We start from the raw sequence: 15,257 nt of genomic DNA, 5'->3' as shown, positions 1-15,257 counted from the left end.
AGGCCTCGCCTTTCCTCTCTCCCGGCACAGGACACCTACGGGCCCGTTCGTCTCACTCTTCACCTCAGCCACCCGTCGTGACCCCGTCTAAGCGGCAGGAATCATCTCACATTCCTCTGGACTGAAAACACGTTGGCCAGGTGAACCTCCGAGGTCAAATCCTGTCGAGACCGAAACGGATGCCCCGGCACAGGTCTGAGAGAGCAAACACTTTTCAGACTGGCTGCTCTAGATTTGACTTTTACCACATTTTATAACAATTCCATAGATGCTTTTGCATATGCAGCATTTTTGTCTGTTTTCCCCAAATACCATGCATGTAACTGACACAATATATTTTCAGCAGAGGAGATATACCGCTCATTTGGGGTAATGGAAACACAGTGAGCTCATTATGGTAAGAATGAGGTCACTTCTAATGTAAAGAGACCTGCGGCATACTGAGACTGTCTGGCTTCTCTGGCACCGGTGCCTTAGATTACAACTCTTTCTGACCCCGTGAAAGATTTAAGTTAGCAGTCTGGTGCGGATGATATATACTGGCGCGGGGTCTTAAAGCATAAGTCAGTGAGCCGTCCACGGGTAGGTACTTATCTATTTTGACAAGTTATATTTAGACGGTTTTATGAAAACTATGGAATTTCAACGCACATTCCTGTAGTCCCGGGTGGACCACATGCACAGCTTAAGTTCACTTCCCCAAAAGTTTGTGAATTTATTACTCTGGAGTGCAAAATTCCTTATGTCCACCGCTCACGTGGACCGCTGCCGTTTGAAGGTGTAAGCAGACGCCCGTGTAACGTGTAATCAGATCTGTATGGATGTGCCGCTTCAGTGGGTTATACTTCATGTTGAGTTTTCCTGCTGTTGACTCCCGAGGATCCTCCCTTTCTCTAAGGCTTCACTAGACTCAACTAATAGATTCCAGTCGCTTGACACAGCATGGCTTGGCTCGCTTTGCTTTTCCAGGGAGAAGGGCTTAATCAAAGTAGATATGAAGTTCGAAAATCACCAAGAGAGAAGCTTCGAATGTTTAACTGGCCAGAAAGAAAAGAAACCAAGAGTTTTGTTTTTTTTTCTTGAAGAGTTTATTGTTCATTTGACAATACAAAATAACAGATAGGAGTATAAACAGCACTTTGGGTAGAAACTATGGTACAAATGTTTATAGAAAAAGCTTCACTAATAATTAAAAAAAAAGACGACACGTACAAAAAAGAGAAAAAAACAAAACAAAGACATCCTCGTGTCAGTGTGCAAATAAGTTTATACAGACAGAAACGCTTCCATATGAGGCTACGCTTCTAGATAAATTATTTAAATAGCATATATCTACACAAATGAAATAACCTCGACACGACACAGACATAATAACTTATCAAAACTGCACAGGAAATACAAATCGCAATACACAGTCAAGACAACATTTCTTTAATCCTTTCCTGTTCGGGCTTCTTTTGCTACAAAAATATCTTATATACAGAATATAAATGATACTAAAGTCTTGCTTAAAAAAAAAAAAAGAAGCCAACCAATTTACACTCTGTTGCTAAGACAAGTGATTCTTGTGTATTGCTGTCCTCAATACAAAAAGAATTAATGAGGTAATATTTGTACATAAAGGGTTTTTTTTTTTCTTTCTTTTTTTTTTTCCCTTGTCAGAAATGTACACACAAGCTCAGGCACACCAGTCATGCACACTGTGCAGAAGCAGGATATTCAGATAGTGTAATAAGTGATGCCTATCTTTAACATTTTACTGTTTTTTGGTCAGAAGCAATTCTATATCTTTAGAGGATTGATTGATTGATTACTCTCAATTGGAATTGGGTTGCTGATAACAGTTTAAAATATGCAGAGATGAGCGAGAGTGAAAGCTTCTATAGTGAATAAGTAAATACAAACAGCCATACTTGCAATAATCTGAGGAAATAGACTGGCCCTCACTGTTTATGTCCCTTGACACATTCAATAAAGATTAGAGATATGAACATAATATTTGCTATTATTATTATTACTGTTCCAAAGCAGTGTGTAGTGTGCCTGCTTCGGGGCCCTGTGCTGTCCTGAATTTTGTGCTCCTTGTTTCTTCTAGTGCTCTTTCCTGAGAAGACTAATGTTTTGGGCCAGCCCTAAGCCTCGGCTAAATACAAGACCTCCTCGTGTACACGTCTGTAAGAGCGGCGTGAGGGGTCGTCGGAAGAATTGAAATCCAATTTTGTCTTCGTAACTATGCTTACTGGGTGGCACACGTGCACAAACACACAAACAACATTCACTCTCTTTGATAGTAACAGTCGGTCCATACTGTCCACGGTCCCTCAACAGTTCCTTCAAAGGGTGTTTTTTTTTTCACCCCGGCCTAAAGAAAGTTCTCCTACTGCTTTCTTCATACTGAAACAAGTATCTTTGAGTCCACAGCAGATGTATGTTATTGCTCAAAACAATACTTTTTTTTTTTTTTTAAACACTCTTCCCTTTGGTCCTTCCTCCTCCACAGAGGAATACCGCCAACAGTTCAGGTGTGCAAAGCGATCAAATGTGGCCCTCGTTCAATGCAAGATCAGAGCAAACAGAGTGAGAGAGCCAATTTCTTCTGAGCAGAGCTGTGCTCGCAATTTGAGTTTGGTGCAGATTTATCATTGAACTTTCGTTTGGCTTTAACTCCTGAGGTCACTTCACCTCACGTTAGCTCACTTGCTCGACATACCTCTGATGTGCATCTCTCTAAGGAAATAGTTAAATAGAAATCGATCCAGGTCTTGTGTTAAAGATTCGTACTGATACATTCTTCTGGAAGACTCTGTGGTCCGATTATGAATCTGAAAGAAAGTACAGACAGAAAACATGTTACTAATGAAGCCTAAAGTGATGGAAAGTGTTGTTTTAAAGTGTCTAATCATCACTTATGTGCTTACCTCTGCATTCGTATTTGAGGTCTGAGAAGTAAACCATCTCCTGAGAGAAGACGTACAAGCCTAGTCGCCCACCAGCATACGTCTTGTCATAGATGTTTCCAGAATCAGCCATGATTCTCTTGCCTTCATACATGACCACTCTAAAGAAAAGAAAAATAGAATCACATGAGCTCATTGCTGTTTGAAAATGAATTATGCAGGGTTGCATTTAAATAAGAGAGCACAGATCTGGGGTTTTGAACTCACCTAATAAGTCCACTCTTGGGTCTGTGGGTCAGGTGCCATCTGTAGGCAGTGAAGTCCTTCCAGCCGATGTTCTTGGGGTCGTGCCACAGAGTGCGGACCTGAAAATGATGAACGCCAACGGTTAAAATGAGAAAATGACTTTCTTAAATCACTGTCTTAAATCCTGAGTCATCTCTTCTGTTCTCACCTGTCCTGGGGTGTCTCCAGTGTGCCATAGGGCGTTCCTCAGGTGCTCGCCGGGCCCAGTGGTGGAGTTGACCACTTTGATTGACAAGCCAGAGTAGCCTTGAGCTCTTGTGGGTTGGTGGGACCAGTAGGTCTGCGTGATCTGTTTCCACATCACTGTGTAGAAGCGGGAGCTGGACTGGTAGCCAAACACGAAGCCGGCGTAGTCGTCATCTCTGTCGGTGTTGATGAAGAACGTTCCACTGAAGTCCACTGCGCTGAACTCATCGTAACCTGAAGCAAACCACAATATCATTTAGAATCACTTCACTGCCTTGGTGTCCATGAACTCGCAGCAAGATGTCTGTCCGTGTGTTACGTACCGACAGCAATGCCAGGGTCACAGTTGACAGTCTGCACCAACTCCTTGCCCTGATGCCGGACCACCCAGTTGGGGTCAATCTGAGAGGTGCCCTTGGGATCCAGAGGAACCATCTGGAATCTGCGGAAGTCGGTTTCGCTGATGGCAAAGTTCTCCGGGCAAACATCAAAGATGTCCAAAACATTGTCTTGGTCAAAATCGAACTTGCACACATCACCACGGCCATTACCTGGGAGGAAAAGATGCACATGGAAATAGTAAAGATGGCTGCTGTGAACAAGGTGTCATTCAATGATGCCCATTGGAGGAATGGCAGCAGAGTTCTGTGGGATCACAGTGACAGTCAGACTCACCATCAGAGTCCACTTGATCGGGGTTATAAACCAGTCTGCAGTTGTCTTTGTCATCAGGAATGCCGTCATTGTCGTCATCATGGTCACAGGCGTCACCCTTGCCGTCCTTGTCGTGGTCGGCCTGGTTGGCGTTGGAAACGTAGGGGCAGTTGTCCAAATTGTTCTGGTGACCGTCCTCGTCAATGTCCTGGTTGTTGTCGCACTTGTCTCCAATGCGATCCGAGTCAGAGTCGATCTGTGAAAGAGCAGAATTCCTTCAGGATGAGATTTTCCAAAGAGCGACATGCACACTGTGAGACGCTTGTCCTCACTTCAAACAACTGCCTCCACTGTTTTTCACCAGCTTCGATATGAGAGGTGCTACTCTGGATGTGATTTAAATGCAGCCCCTTGTTTTCAGGTATGCTAGCAATGTCCTTCCAGACAAATGTCCAGTGTCTTTGCACCTCAGTAAAAATTACATTTATGGAAGAAAAGAGAAAAGAAGAGAAGCGGGAGCATTGTACTCCTCAAAGCTGTCACATTCCTCTCTTTCATTAAAACAGATGCAATTTGTGGCCTGACACTGCATCTGTTCTCCACAGTTACATGTCAGATTAAGCTTCGTGAGTCATGTTGGCTGTAATGTAAAGGTGAAGGGTGGCTGTGCTGTGGTTACCTGATCAGGGTTGTGCTCCATAGGGCAGTTATCGCAGTGATCTCCCACCCCATCCCTGTCAGTGTCTTTCTGGTCCACGTTGTAAACATAGGGGCAGTTGTCGTTCTCATTCAGAATGCCTGTTGGGAGAAAACATGTATTTTAGCCTTTGCAACTGTGGAAACTAAGGCTAAGGACAAAAGAAAAGAAAAGAAAAGAAAAAACTTGGATTAAATATGAAGAAATGACTTACCATCCCCATCAATGTCAACAGCGCAGGCATCACCCTCTCCATTGTTGTCGGTGTCGGTTTGATCAGTGTTGGCTTCAAATATGCAGTTGTCACAGCGATCCCCAACATCATCCCTGTCTGCGTCATACTGGGCAGGGTTGTACACTCTTGGGCAGTTGTCCTAAAGAAACACAAAAAGAGAAATATGTATTCGATTACTAAAATGGGTCACGGCACAAAGAGAAGATATTTATAGGAACAAAACTTTGCTTTTCCAGAATTGTTTTTTTTTTTTTTTTCACTTTTACTGCAATGGGATATTCTTACCGCTGCATTTTTCTTGCCCAACTTTCCAAATCCACACTAAGAATTATGGGCAACAAGCCACCTTGTCCTCAGTTCTGGGTTTATGCAGAAATTATATTACACTATTTCTGTGCTACTGTCTTTCCACTTTAACTTGCTGGTGAAAGCACACAACCATGAAGACTTTACATTCCTGCTGCCCAGAGGAAGGATGGCTACAGCTGATTGCTATGTCTGGTCTCTGAGGAAAGCACAGTTTTGGGCTGAAAAAAACCCGGCTGCGATTACTCACCCTGTCATCGGGGATCCCATCATTGTCATCATCATGGTCACATTCATCACCCAGACCATCTTTGTCATGATCTTCCTGGCCAGAGTTGGGAAGGTTGGGGCAGTTATCCTGTAAAGAAACAAAGGAATGGTTAAGGAGGCAGTTATCACAATAATGGAGTGCAGATGGATAATGACAGCCTCGTGTATTTTTGTCCGTGCAGGGGGTGGCTACCTTCTTGCAGTGATAGGTGGCGTTCGCCACACACAGCAGGTCATTGTTGGGCCATCCATCCAAGTCACTGTCCTCTCCACAAATACGGCCATTCCCGGCATAGCCTGGCTTACACTCGCACCGGAACATGGACTCGGAGAAGACGCCCAAGTAGATGCAGTTTGCATTTTTATGGCAGTTGTGGCTACCGTCTTGGCAGGGGTTGCGGGGAGCGCAAACCTAAAGAAAATTACAGAGGGTTTAAAAAAATGTACGCTGCTAACCTACTAACCACAAACACAGCAAATAAGTAATAATCTCAACCTGTTTGTTAGCAGTCGCCTCTTCCACTCCTCTTCCGAACGGCTGAGGACCAGAGAACCGTGCAGGGCATGGCAGGCAGTTGTAACCTGGCTCGGTGTTGTTACAGCGATGGACTCCGTTGTAAGTATGGCAAGCATCAGGGACCTCTTTGCATTCGTCGATGTCTTTGCAGGTGATGCCGTTCCCAGTGTAGCCACGTGGACATTTGCCACACTTGTAAGAGCCATCGGGAGAGCTGGTGCACTTTGTTCCAGCGAAGCATGGGTTGGAGAGACAGCCGTCTGTGGAGAGAGAAAAAAATGAGTACGTATAAAAACAACTAGTCTGTTGTGAATGGCACAGTGTGTGTTAATAACTAGTAAAGCTTATTTGCTCACCAATGGGGCACTCTTGTTTGTTGCAAACTTGAGACATAGTAGCATCACCGACACAGTCCTTTCCACCGTATTGAGGGGCAGGGTCGGAGCAGAGACGTTTGCGGCTCCGGATTCCTCCACCACAGGTAGCGCTGCAGGTGTCCCATGGTGACCAAGGTCCCCAACCTCCATTGACTTAAAAGTGAAAAACAATATTCATTATTTTGCCCTGAATACATACACTCTATCTTATGCATTTACGCTGACTTTAACTTACTAGGACAGGACGGCTTCTGGCAGACTTTAGTTTGACGTCCCACTCCCTGGCAGTCTCTGCCACCCATCTGGGGCGTGGGGGAGTTGCAGAGGCGGATTTGGGTGATGACCCCCTCGCCACAGGTCACAGAGCACGAAGACCAGGGTGACCAGTGGCTCCAGCCTCCGTCCTGTTTGACTGTGAGTAATAAATACACAATTAATTCATTATGCCTCCAAGCAGAGAGAATCTATTATCACAATGGCGGTGTCAAGAATATTTGATGACTTACAGCGTTTGTCACATTCCTGCGGGTAGCAGTCACGGGTCTGGACAGAGGTGCCCTCACACTTGCTGTTGATGCGGTCGCAGGAGCGTCCACGCTGCTGGATGCCGCGGCCACAAGTCACCGAACACTGGGTCCATTCAGACCAGGCGGACCAACCTTCAGACTCTGCAGAGTCGCTTGCTGAAGGGGGGGAAGACAAAAAAGTATGAGACTCGTTTCTTTGGGGGTAAGTTATCAAGAAAGATGGTCAGATAATGGTCACAAAGAAAACTTACGTGTTCCACAGCGAGGGCAGCACTCTCCGTCGGGCACAGTGGCGTTACTGCAATGTGCCACAGGGCAGGAGATTTTGCGACACACAGTAGCAGAGTTCTGGAGAAAACACAGTTTAATGAGTACAAGAATAATGAGTTAGCTGACAAAAGAAACAAGGTTTTGCTGGTACTGCTCCAAACCTAATTGCTATATTTCACCATGCAGTGATCGTATCAGGGACATGACACTCCTGCTGCGTTGAAAACATAATCCTCGCTAACACTCTCCCACTAACACCCAACTAATTACACCATTCATAAGCACTTGGTACTGGATGTTGCCAGACATAAAACAGCCCCATGCTGCTTGGCTGATAGTTTCAGACAGAGTGTTGATGGCTTCAGACTGAAGAAAGGTGATTACAAAGGGAGGTGTTAAGGTAAACACTATTATGACTTTGCTGCAGCAGGGGTGGAGGAAGTACAGCTTTCCTCAGCTGATTGTTCAAAGGCTGCATTCCAGCAGGTGTGATGACACTTACCTGGCAGGTGCACTCGGTGCAGCCATCCACGGTCCATTCATCTTTGTCCTGGTGCACGATGCCGTTGTGGATGCAGACTCCGCTGTGGATGTTCATGTGATTTTTCAGGGCTATGCTTTCCTGAGACTGAGGGAGGAGAGAGACACGGGGAGAGAAGGGGCTTGCTCAGTATGGAGGATGGAAAACTTTCACTTTGCCAAGGTTCCAATACAAATGAATCACCGACCGACACCGTGATTAAGACATTGCTGGAATCTAGCGAAGCAGTGCAAATGTGACCGACAGCCAAACATATTTGTGTATTCACATGGGTCTCATTAAGGACTTGGCTGGGGGACTGCCATTACAGCGACAAGTGGCTACGCACTGGGAATGCATTAACTGGAAGCAGAGGAAAAGACGGGGAGGAGAGGGGAAAAGAGGGAGTGAATGATGACAAAGAGCAGACCCCGATGGCCCTCGGAGCTTACCACTTTTTGGAGCTCGTTCGACAGCTGCTTAACCACCACATTGAGTCCCTTGAGCTCCCTGAACATGCTGGCGATGTCCTCGCAGGAGAAGCCGCAGACAGACTGCAGATCTGGATAGAGGAGAGGAGACTCCAATAAATTATCTGTACTCTTAGAGCTTGCTGACTGAGGAGAAAAGAGGCACAAACTTGGCCTCGCCCGGGTGGAGGAGGGGGCTCACCTTTGGCTTTGTGGCCGGTGTAGTCGGTCCTAATGGCGGGGCTGGAGCCGTTGACCGGGTTGTCCAGGGTCATGACATCTGTTAAGGCAGCTGCAGGAGGAGGAGAAACAGAAGAGAAGACAAATTAACTTCTGTTCACACACTGTCAGTTTTAATCCTTGTACACATATCATCAATCTCTTACCTCCACTGTGGCATCCCTTATTTCTCAGAATGGCATCCAGAGTGGTGCCAAAGACAAAACGCACGTTCTGGAGCACTCCCTGAAAAACAGTTTAAAAAGAAATAAATTCCACATCCTCAAGCTATTCAACTGTCATTATTGAATTCACACCTGAGCCAAAAACAGATTCTTACCATAAATTTGTCCTTCACGGCTCCCTTTCCAATCCTGAGCTTGGCGATGTCTGCCACCTCCCTGGCCAGCACCGTCTGGATGGGCACATCCATCTCTGACACGTTGATCTCCTCGCAGCCCACGAAAAGTTGCGCACGGTCGTCCTGAACGAACAGAGTGATGTTTTTCCAGTGTCCGTTGGCCAAATTGGCATCCTCGATGGACACGACCTGCTGCTGGCTCTCGGTGGAGTACACCACATCCAGGGTGTTCGCCTTGCCGTTGGAGATGACCTCGAACACGGGTCCGGATCCGTCGCTCTTCTCGATGGTCAAAAGGCTGCCCCGGTTCTTCTTGAACTGCTTCAGGTTGACCAGGAGGAGGAAGCCGCGCTCGGCCTGGATGGAGTCGAGCAGGTCCCTGAAGGAGCTGTCGGGGACGGGGGGGATCAGGTCCGCGTTCAGGACCTTGTACGCGGGGCTGTAGGGATCTGCGCCTTTAACCAAACTCACTCCGTTGTGCCTCTTGTTTACCCGGGCCAGATCGAACAAGTCATACACACTGTTATCATCTCTGCTCTCTGTGGTCAGAGGAAACAAAAGCACCGGTTACTTTTCTCTCCCCCTCTTTCTCTCTCTCACGCTGAGTGCATGAGAAACAAAGAAAACCGCAAAGAAACTTTTTACGCACAGCTGCATCTAATTTAGCCATCATAGGAATATTAGACTAACTTTAAAAGCCAGTATAGGAGTGATTCCCTCTAGTATGAAACTACTTAAACAGGTAAAAAGACAAACATTTTCCATCCTCACCTGCCAACCGTGCGCCCTCACAACTCCAAAGCATCAAGAGCAAAAAGATGCCGCACAGCATCATCTCCAAATCTCAAGTGAAGCCTACAGCAACCAAAGAACAACAGTTAGACCACTGAACACATCCAAGTGAAATCTCAGCATCTTAAAAAAAAAAAAAAACTCTACAAACCTTTTAAAATGAAAATCCCCTTTGGAAAAAATAAGGATTAAAAAAAAAGTCCTTGCGTCTGAGCGTTTATCCCCTTTTCTCTTCTTTTTTTTGCTCTGACAGAAGCTGAGCTGCTGCAAAGTCTCTGTGAGCTCCCGGTTATTCCGATGCTTCCACTGATTCTACTGACTTATCCTGCAGATATAAGAGCTATTTAAACAGTTGAAGGACATTCCTCAGGTCGGCTCCGGACCAATGAGGCGGCTGCAGCGGAGAGGGACGGACTTGTTTTCTTACCTCACAGCCAGTCAGAGGAATATCCGAGACGCACCGAGGGGAAAAAACGCATTCCTGAGCCGAATTTCCATCACCGGACAAATATTTCATACACGCACCGACGCCAAGACTCGGCCGTTTCCGATCAAATAAAAGTTTAATTATTCAGCCAACTAAGCTTGAATTCATTCAACTGTCATTTTTGATAATAAATATGGGTTTGATTTTTTAATAAGATCCCAAATATGTGGGCCAATTAATCCAGTCGATTGGTAACACAAAACCAGCTATGAGTGGGCTTAAAAGTCATATAAAACATTAAAGTATATTCCATAAGTCACACTTATGTTTTAATTCGAGCTCATATTTGTGGCACACAGAGAGAAACTTTAAGCTTTGAGCTGAGGTCCACGGGTTGTTATACCTCTGGTGGCCACCAGGGGACTCATTGAGCAGCGAACAAAGTGTTCTGTGTTTCTGAGTCAGATGGATGATGACAGAATCTTGTCTCTGCGTTTCTATTTTACCAATAATGTGTGTGTTTTTTTTAAACAAAGTATTTGAAAAGATGCCCAGCATGTGTTTAAATGTTTATTGCATTCTAACTGCTGCTAAACATGAATAATCTCAGTGTCATGAGCATAAAAATGCCAAACTTGAGTAAGAGAGTCCAACTAAAGAGTGAATCTGCAGCATAAGTTGAAGAATGTGGGGGATTTTTTTAAGTTGCATGTCTATTTAATTGCATCCAGGTGCTGTATGCTAAATTAGGAAAATCAAATGACAATACATGAATCAGGAACTATTATTTCCTAAGATAATAATAATCACCCAGGGGAATTTACATTGTTACAGCAGCAATAAAAAAAAGCAAGAACACAGCAGCTCTAAACATATAATAAAAATAACAATAATAATATGTACAATATATACAAAGGATGAACAATGAATAAATACAGTATCAGTAAAAGTGCAACGTAATCAGTGCAAAGATTGCCATATTTCTTTTTCAACAGATTTTACTTCACAATGGTGGCAGATGCTTTACTCTAAGATGCACATCCATCCATCATCTCTACACCTTAATCCTCACTAGGGTCGTGGGGGGCTGGAGTCTATCCCAGCTGACTCAGGGTGAAGGCAGGTTCACCTGGACAGGTAACCAGTCTATCACAGGGCTACACTTAGAGACAGACAACCAAGCACACTCACATTCACACCTACGGACAATTTAGAATCACCAATTAACCTCAACATGTTTTTGGACTGTGGGAGGAAGCTGGAGAACCCAGAGAGAACCCACGCTGCACGGGGAGAACATGGAGACTCCACCGGGATGCGAACCGGCGACCTTCTAGCTGCCCACATCCTTGCAGGCCCACATCAATAAATATAACAGGTATGTCAAAAGTATTACAAGTCAAATGTACTCTACTGTGCTGTAAGTATCAAAGCTGAGAGAAAAGGTTGCAAATGACTGACGTAACATTAGATATCACATTACTAGTTTGGTAATAGTGGTGCATCAGTGGGAAAAACTTCTGGTGGTTGAAACAACTTGATATAGTTTTGGTATAAGAGCCGTGGTTTCCAGCTCATGGCTTGGGAAGATAAATCTGAGGGACCATTAGATGATGAATGAGTCAGGAATGAAAGAGAAAGAAGTCGTGCTCGGCAAAACCGTGTTCCTTATTTGGGCCTTTTCTTTGCAACGTACCGGATGATTTGACCTCTTTGACCCTTTAGCGTTCAATTAAATGAAACCTTGTGAGAACTTTTAATGGGAAAATCCCCGTTAGAGGGAACTGCTAACAACTTATAGACATCTAAATAGCAAAAAGCTGCCTCAGCGGAGCTAAAAATAGCTGGAAACACATGCTGAATGTTTAATAATGTGCACTTTGGCTTTTTAAAACTCTTAGTCTGTATATAACAATGATTAGCTCAGTGACTCAATCGATGTTAATTAGAGTGAATTGGAGTCAAATGTGGGTTATTTTTTTCTCATTATTCCTGAGAATTCTCGTCAGCTTTGGTCAAATTCTCTTGAAATCATGACATCACTGCTTCGCTAAAGGTTGAGATTTACGGCTGAGCGTTTAACCTGCGGCCTCCTCTCGCTGTGTCTTCCTTCCCACACAACCACCGGGTGGATCCTCTTGACACAGACCTGCTTCAGTTCACCCCTTTGCCAGAGGTGCATTCGGCTTTAGTGAAAATCGGTGTTTGCGAACTTTTTGGATCGCGCCAGCTTGCGGATGCGCAGGAAAGCTGAGGGGGCGAGTGTGTGACAGAGATGAAAGCCTCCTGGAAAAACGGAGGCGCCTGCATGCTGCGATGACTTACGCTCTAGAACAGAGGAGCTGTCTAAAGATAGATCGCGGCGTTCTAATTGTGCTGAGCCACAACATCTGGATACCTGTTCTCAGGCCAGTGTATACATACCACAGGAATGCAGGAGTCGCCGTGTGACATATGGGGATTTACAACATGTGCTGCTGCTGCTCACCTAAAAGCCACAGGAAGTGATCAGGCGGTAACGCAGCTTCACGGGTCAGAACCGTTGCTCAAACGGAAAATGGCCTCGGGGTTGTGAAATGGGATCGAGGTGGGATGAGACTCTCTGGTTTCATGGAAAAGATTTCTGGAGCTATCATAGGTAGGTGTGACTGGACATATCTGTGAAGGCGTGCCCGTCAGCTCGCAGCGTGGGACAAGACTGTGTTGGAGGTGAAGAGACTCGCCAAGTTCTGATGAATACCCGCCGAGCGGAGCCAGAACGGAAACAGCCCATAGATAGCGAGAAGTGTTTACTCTGAGCGTGTTCCCGAGTGTTTCATTCCAACTGGGGGGAGCTCAGATACAGTGTCAGTGGGCGGGAGTGCGTCTGTCTGCTCCTTCCTGCACCGATCCAGATACAGCATCCGCTAACGGAGACTAATTACCTCATATTGCTTACTCTGTTTCTTTACCTTGCTGGATAAGCTATGTTCCAGGCAATGTTTAACATAAATACAGCACGATAACTGGTATCGTATTCACATAAATAAATCTGTTTTTGCCATCCTGTTTTTGCTCTTTTACTACACCCCTGGTCTCTAAAACTTTTTTGTCTTTAAATGTTTAAAACATCAGGAAGTTCTGTCCAGAGATTTGTGTGAGATTTATGAGGAAACCACTTGAATGAGCCAGTGTGGTCAGCCTGAGAAGCAGCAGCTAGCCTGTAACTGCGCTGTAAAAGTTTTCATAGAGTGTGACACATACATTGTAGAGTATGTCCCAAAATGTCAAAATATTCCTCCGAGCGCCGCCATCTTTAACGGATATTATTAATGGCAGATTTTTTTTCCAGCGTGCACTGACGGATTCATCCTGACGTGCAGGGATAATACTCAGGCACTGCATGAACAGAAGTTAAACCAAGTAATCATACAGCAGGCCTGATGTACAATTACACTCATTAGCTGCTATAGGTTTAAACCTGACGACAGCCAAACAAGGGATGACGCAGACACTCGGGCTATTGAGGAGGGAAAGAACTCTATGGCAACAACAGTGCACATGATATTTACCCTGCAGAAGTGATGACAGGTAGAACAGATCAGATATTAAAAGGTATCATTGTGCGGCTGTTTAACGTGCCCGTCTCGCATCACGGTGCACTTAAGCAGCTACGTGAAAGGTGAAAACGAGCTTAAAGCTGTAAGAAGGGATTTGCTGTGTCCTCAGATGGTCTGTGGATATCAGTACGCCTGTTATGTGTCCGTCAGATGATCAGAATAAAACAGCTTCCTCAGTAGATTTGAGCTTTTGCATATATTTGTTGTGATTTTTCATAGACGCAGCTAAAACAATCAAACAGGATTTGATGTTTTCTAAAAGCCCGTCGTTAAATCCGGGGCTGTTTTGCGGTTTAATAAAAACTTAATTCCTTTGTTTTGTGTCACTCCCAGCTGAACACGCTGTCGTGGGGTTTTTCCATCTGCAAAGCGGCATCACATATGTGTTTATGACTGTACGGCAACCGCGGGCCAAACATCTGATGATGGGCAGTTTATAGGATTGATATTATGCAACGTATGACGCAGCACCGGTGTTGCATTGATTGAGACTTTTACTAGAAAACGACGGTGAGTAATTCGTCAGAGTGGATGGCTTCCATTGTAATAACGCCTACAGGTACAGTTTTGTTTTTACTGCAGAATAAATTGTATTCTTCAAAACAAAGACTAGCATGTATTGGCAGCTTTTAACTTGGCAAGCAGGCCTTGCTAGGAGGCATCATTCTTCACCTTATCTGTCTGAAAACATGCCCAGGGGCACAAGGGCGTGGAAGTCTTCTCTCTTTTTTTTTTAGGGAAACGAAGCTGGAGAAAGATAGTGGAAAGGGTGAGTAAGACGACCAGAAGTCACTCAAAGAACAACATGAGTCACAGTTTAAGTGAAGAGGTGAAGAGATCACTGGTCATTTCTCTATTTCAGAACCAGTTCTTGTCAAAGCGCCCGCGGTGACCCCTAAATTCTGCCCGCTCGGCTGCGCTGCTGAACTTTGGTTGCAACACTAACAAACGATCTTATCAAGCAAAACACTCTTCCAAGGAAAGTTGGGAATCAAAGATCATTTATGAAAAGAATGAAAGCAGTGTGTTGCCAGACTAAACTATTTTTTTAATTCTTTCAGCTGTTTTGTCTTCGGCACAAGCCAGAACACTAAAATGACTTGGAACCCGTTGGCAGCTGTAAATCACTGATCGTAATCCACGCTTGGCCTCGGAGGGATGAAAGAGGGAAATATGGATATTACCGGTAGCTTTGGAGCTGGCGTCGCTTGGCGAAGATGATGTTCTGTGAAACAGCGTTATACGAGGCTGCTCTGTCTGTGGTTAGATATTCTCCATGTAAGCATTTTCCGATATTCGTCTAATTAATCAGTATATTTGATGTATGTACAGGAGACGTTTAGCTGCATGTGCAACAATTAATTTCAGTTTCAGGGAATCTAGTTAGCGAAAAACTGTCAGTGCAAAGAAGCAGAGAGGGATTAAATATTCTTGTGGTGGCATTTAGCTCGCTCATCCTTGGATGTATGCATGGAAGAAAATGATTAATTGGTTGCAGCGAGTCTGCTCGATTCCGGCAAGTGATGTCAGGGTCTGATTATGTTGGACAGAAGCTCCGAAAAGTCGTCTTGTCTTACTGTTTTCAGACAGGCACCAAGTCAACCGTGGCGCTCCTTGCGTGCCAGTC

General features: G+C 44.9%; 1 protein-coding gene across 1 annotated transcript; it reads right to left on the bottom strand.

The window, feature by feature from the left end:
- Positions 1-1,069: 1,069 nt before the first annotated feature.
- LOC103363124 (thrombospondin-1-like) lies at positions 1,070-9,776 on the bottom strand. The gene is made up of 22 exons (XM_008289741.1): positions 9,759-9,776; positions 9,584-9,669; positions 8,792-9,351; positions 8,619-8,697; positions 8,435-8,524; positions 8,215-8,324; positions 7,745-7,870; positions 7,224-7,320; positions 6,952-7,128; positions 6,681-6,857; positions 6,425-6,598; positions 6,048-6,328; positions 5,745-5,963; positions 5,532-5,639; positions 4,955-5,114; positions 4,723-4,841; positions 4,065-4,299; positions 3,713-3,940; positions 3,352-3,623; positions 3,165-3,262; positions 2,919-3,058; positions 1,070-2,822 (listed from the first exon to the last, which is right to left on the bottom strand). The coding sequence occupies exons 2-22, from the start codon at positions 9,645-9,647 to the stop codon at positions 2,815-2,817; spliced, it is 3,522 nt and encodes a 1,173-aa protein (XP_008287963.1). The 5' UTR covers positions 9,648-9,669; positions 9,759-9,776; the 3' UTR covers positions 1,070-2,814.
- Positions 9,777-15,257: the final 5,481 nt, after the last annotated feature.

Source organism: Stegastes partitus, unplaced genomic scaffold, assembly GCF_000690725.1.
Source record: "Stegastes partitus isolate 25-593 unplaced genomic scaffold, Stegastes_partitus-1.0.2 Scaffold634, whole genome shotgun sequence".
In the NCBI taxonomy this organism is placed as follows: Eukaryota; Metazoa; Chordata; class Actinopteri; family Pomacentridae; genus Stegastes; species Stegastes partitus.
This window is presented reverse-complemented; position numbering and strand designations above follow the sequence as displayed.

Coding starts and splice junctions, on each gene's coding strand:
- LOC103363124 (XM_008289741.1), bottom strand. CDS start 9,647: ATGATGCTGTGCGGCATCTTTTTGCTCTTGATGCTTTGGAGTTGTGAG. Junction 6,858..6,951: donor GCAGGAATGTGACAAACGCT/GTAAGTCATCAA, acceptor TATTACTCACAG/TCAAACAGGACGGAGGCTGG. Junction 3,059..3,164: donor CCCAAGAGTGGACTTATTAG/GTGAGTTCAAAA, acceptor TCTTTTCTTTAG/AGTGGTCATGTATGAAGGCA.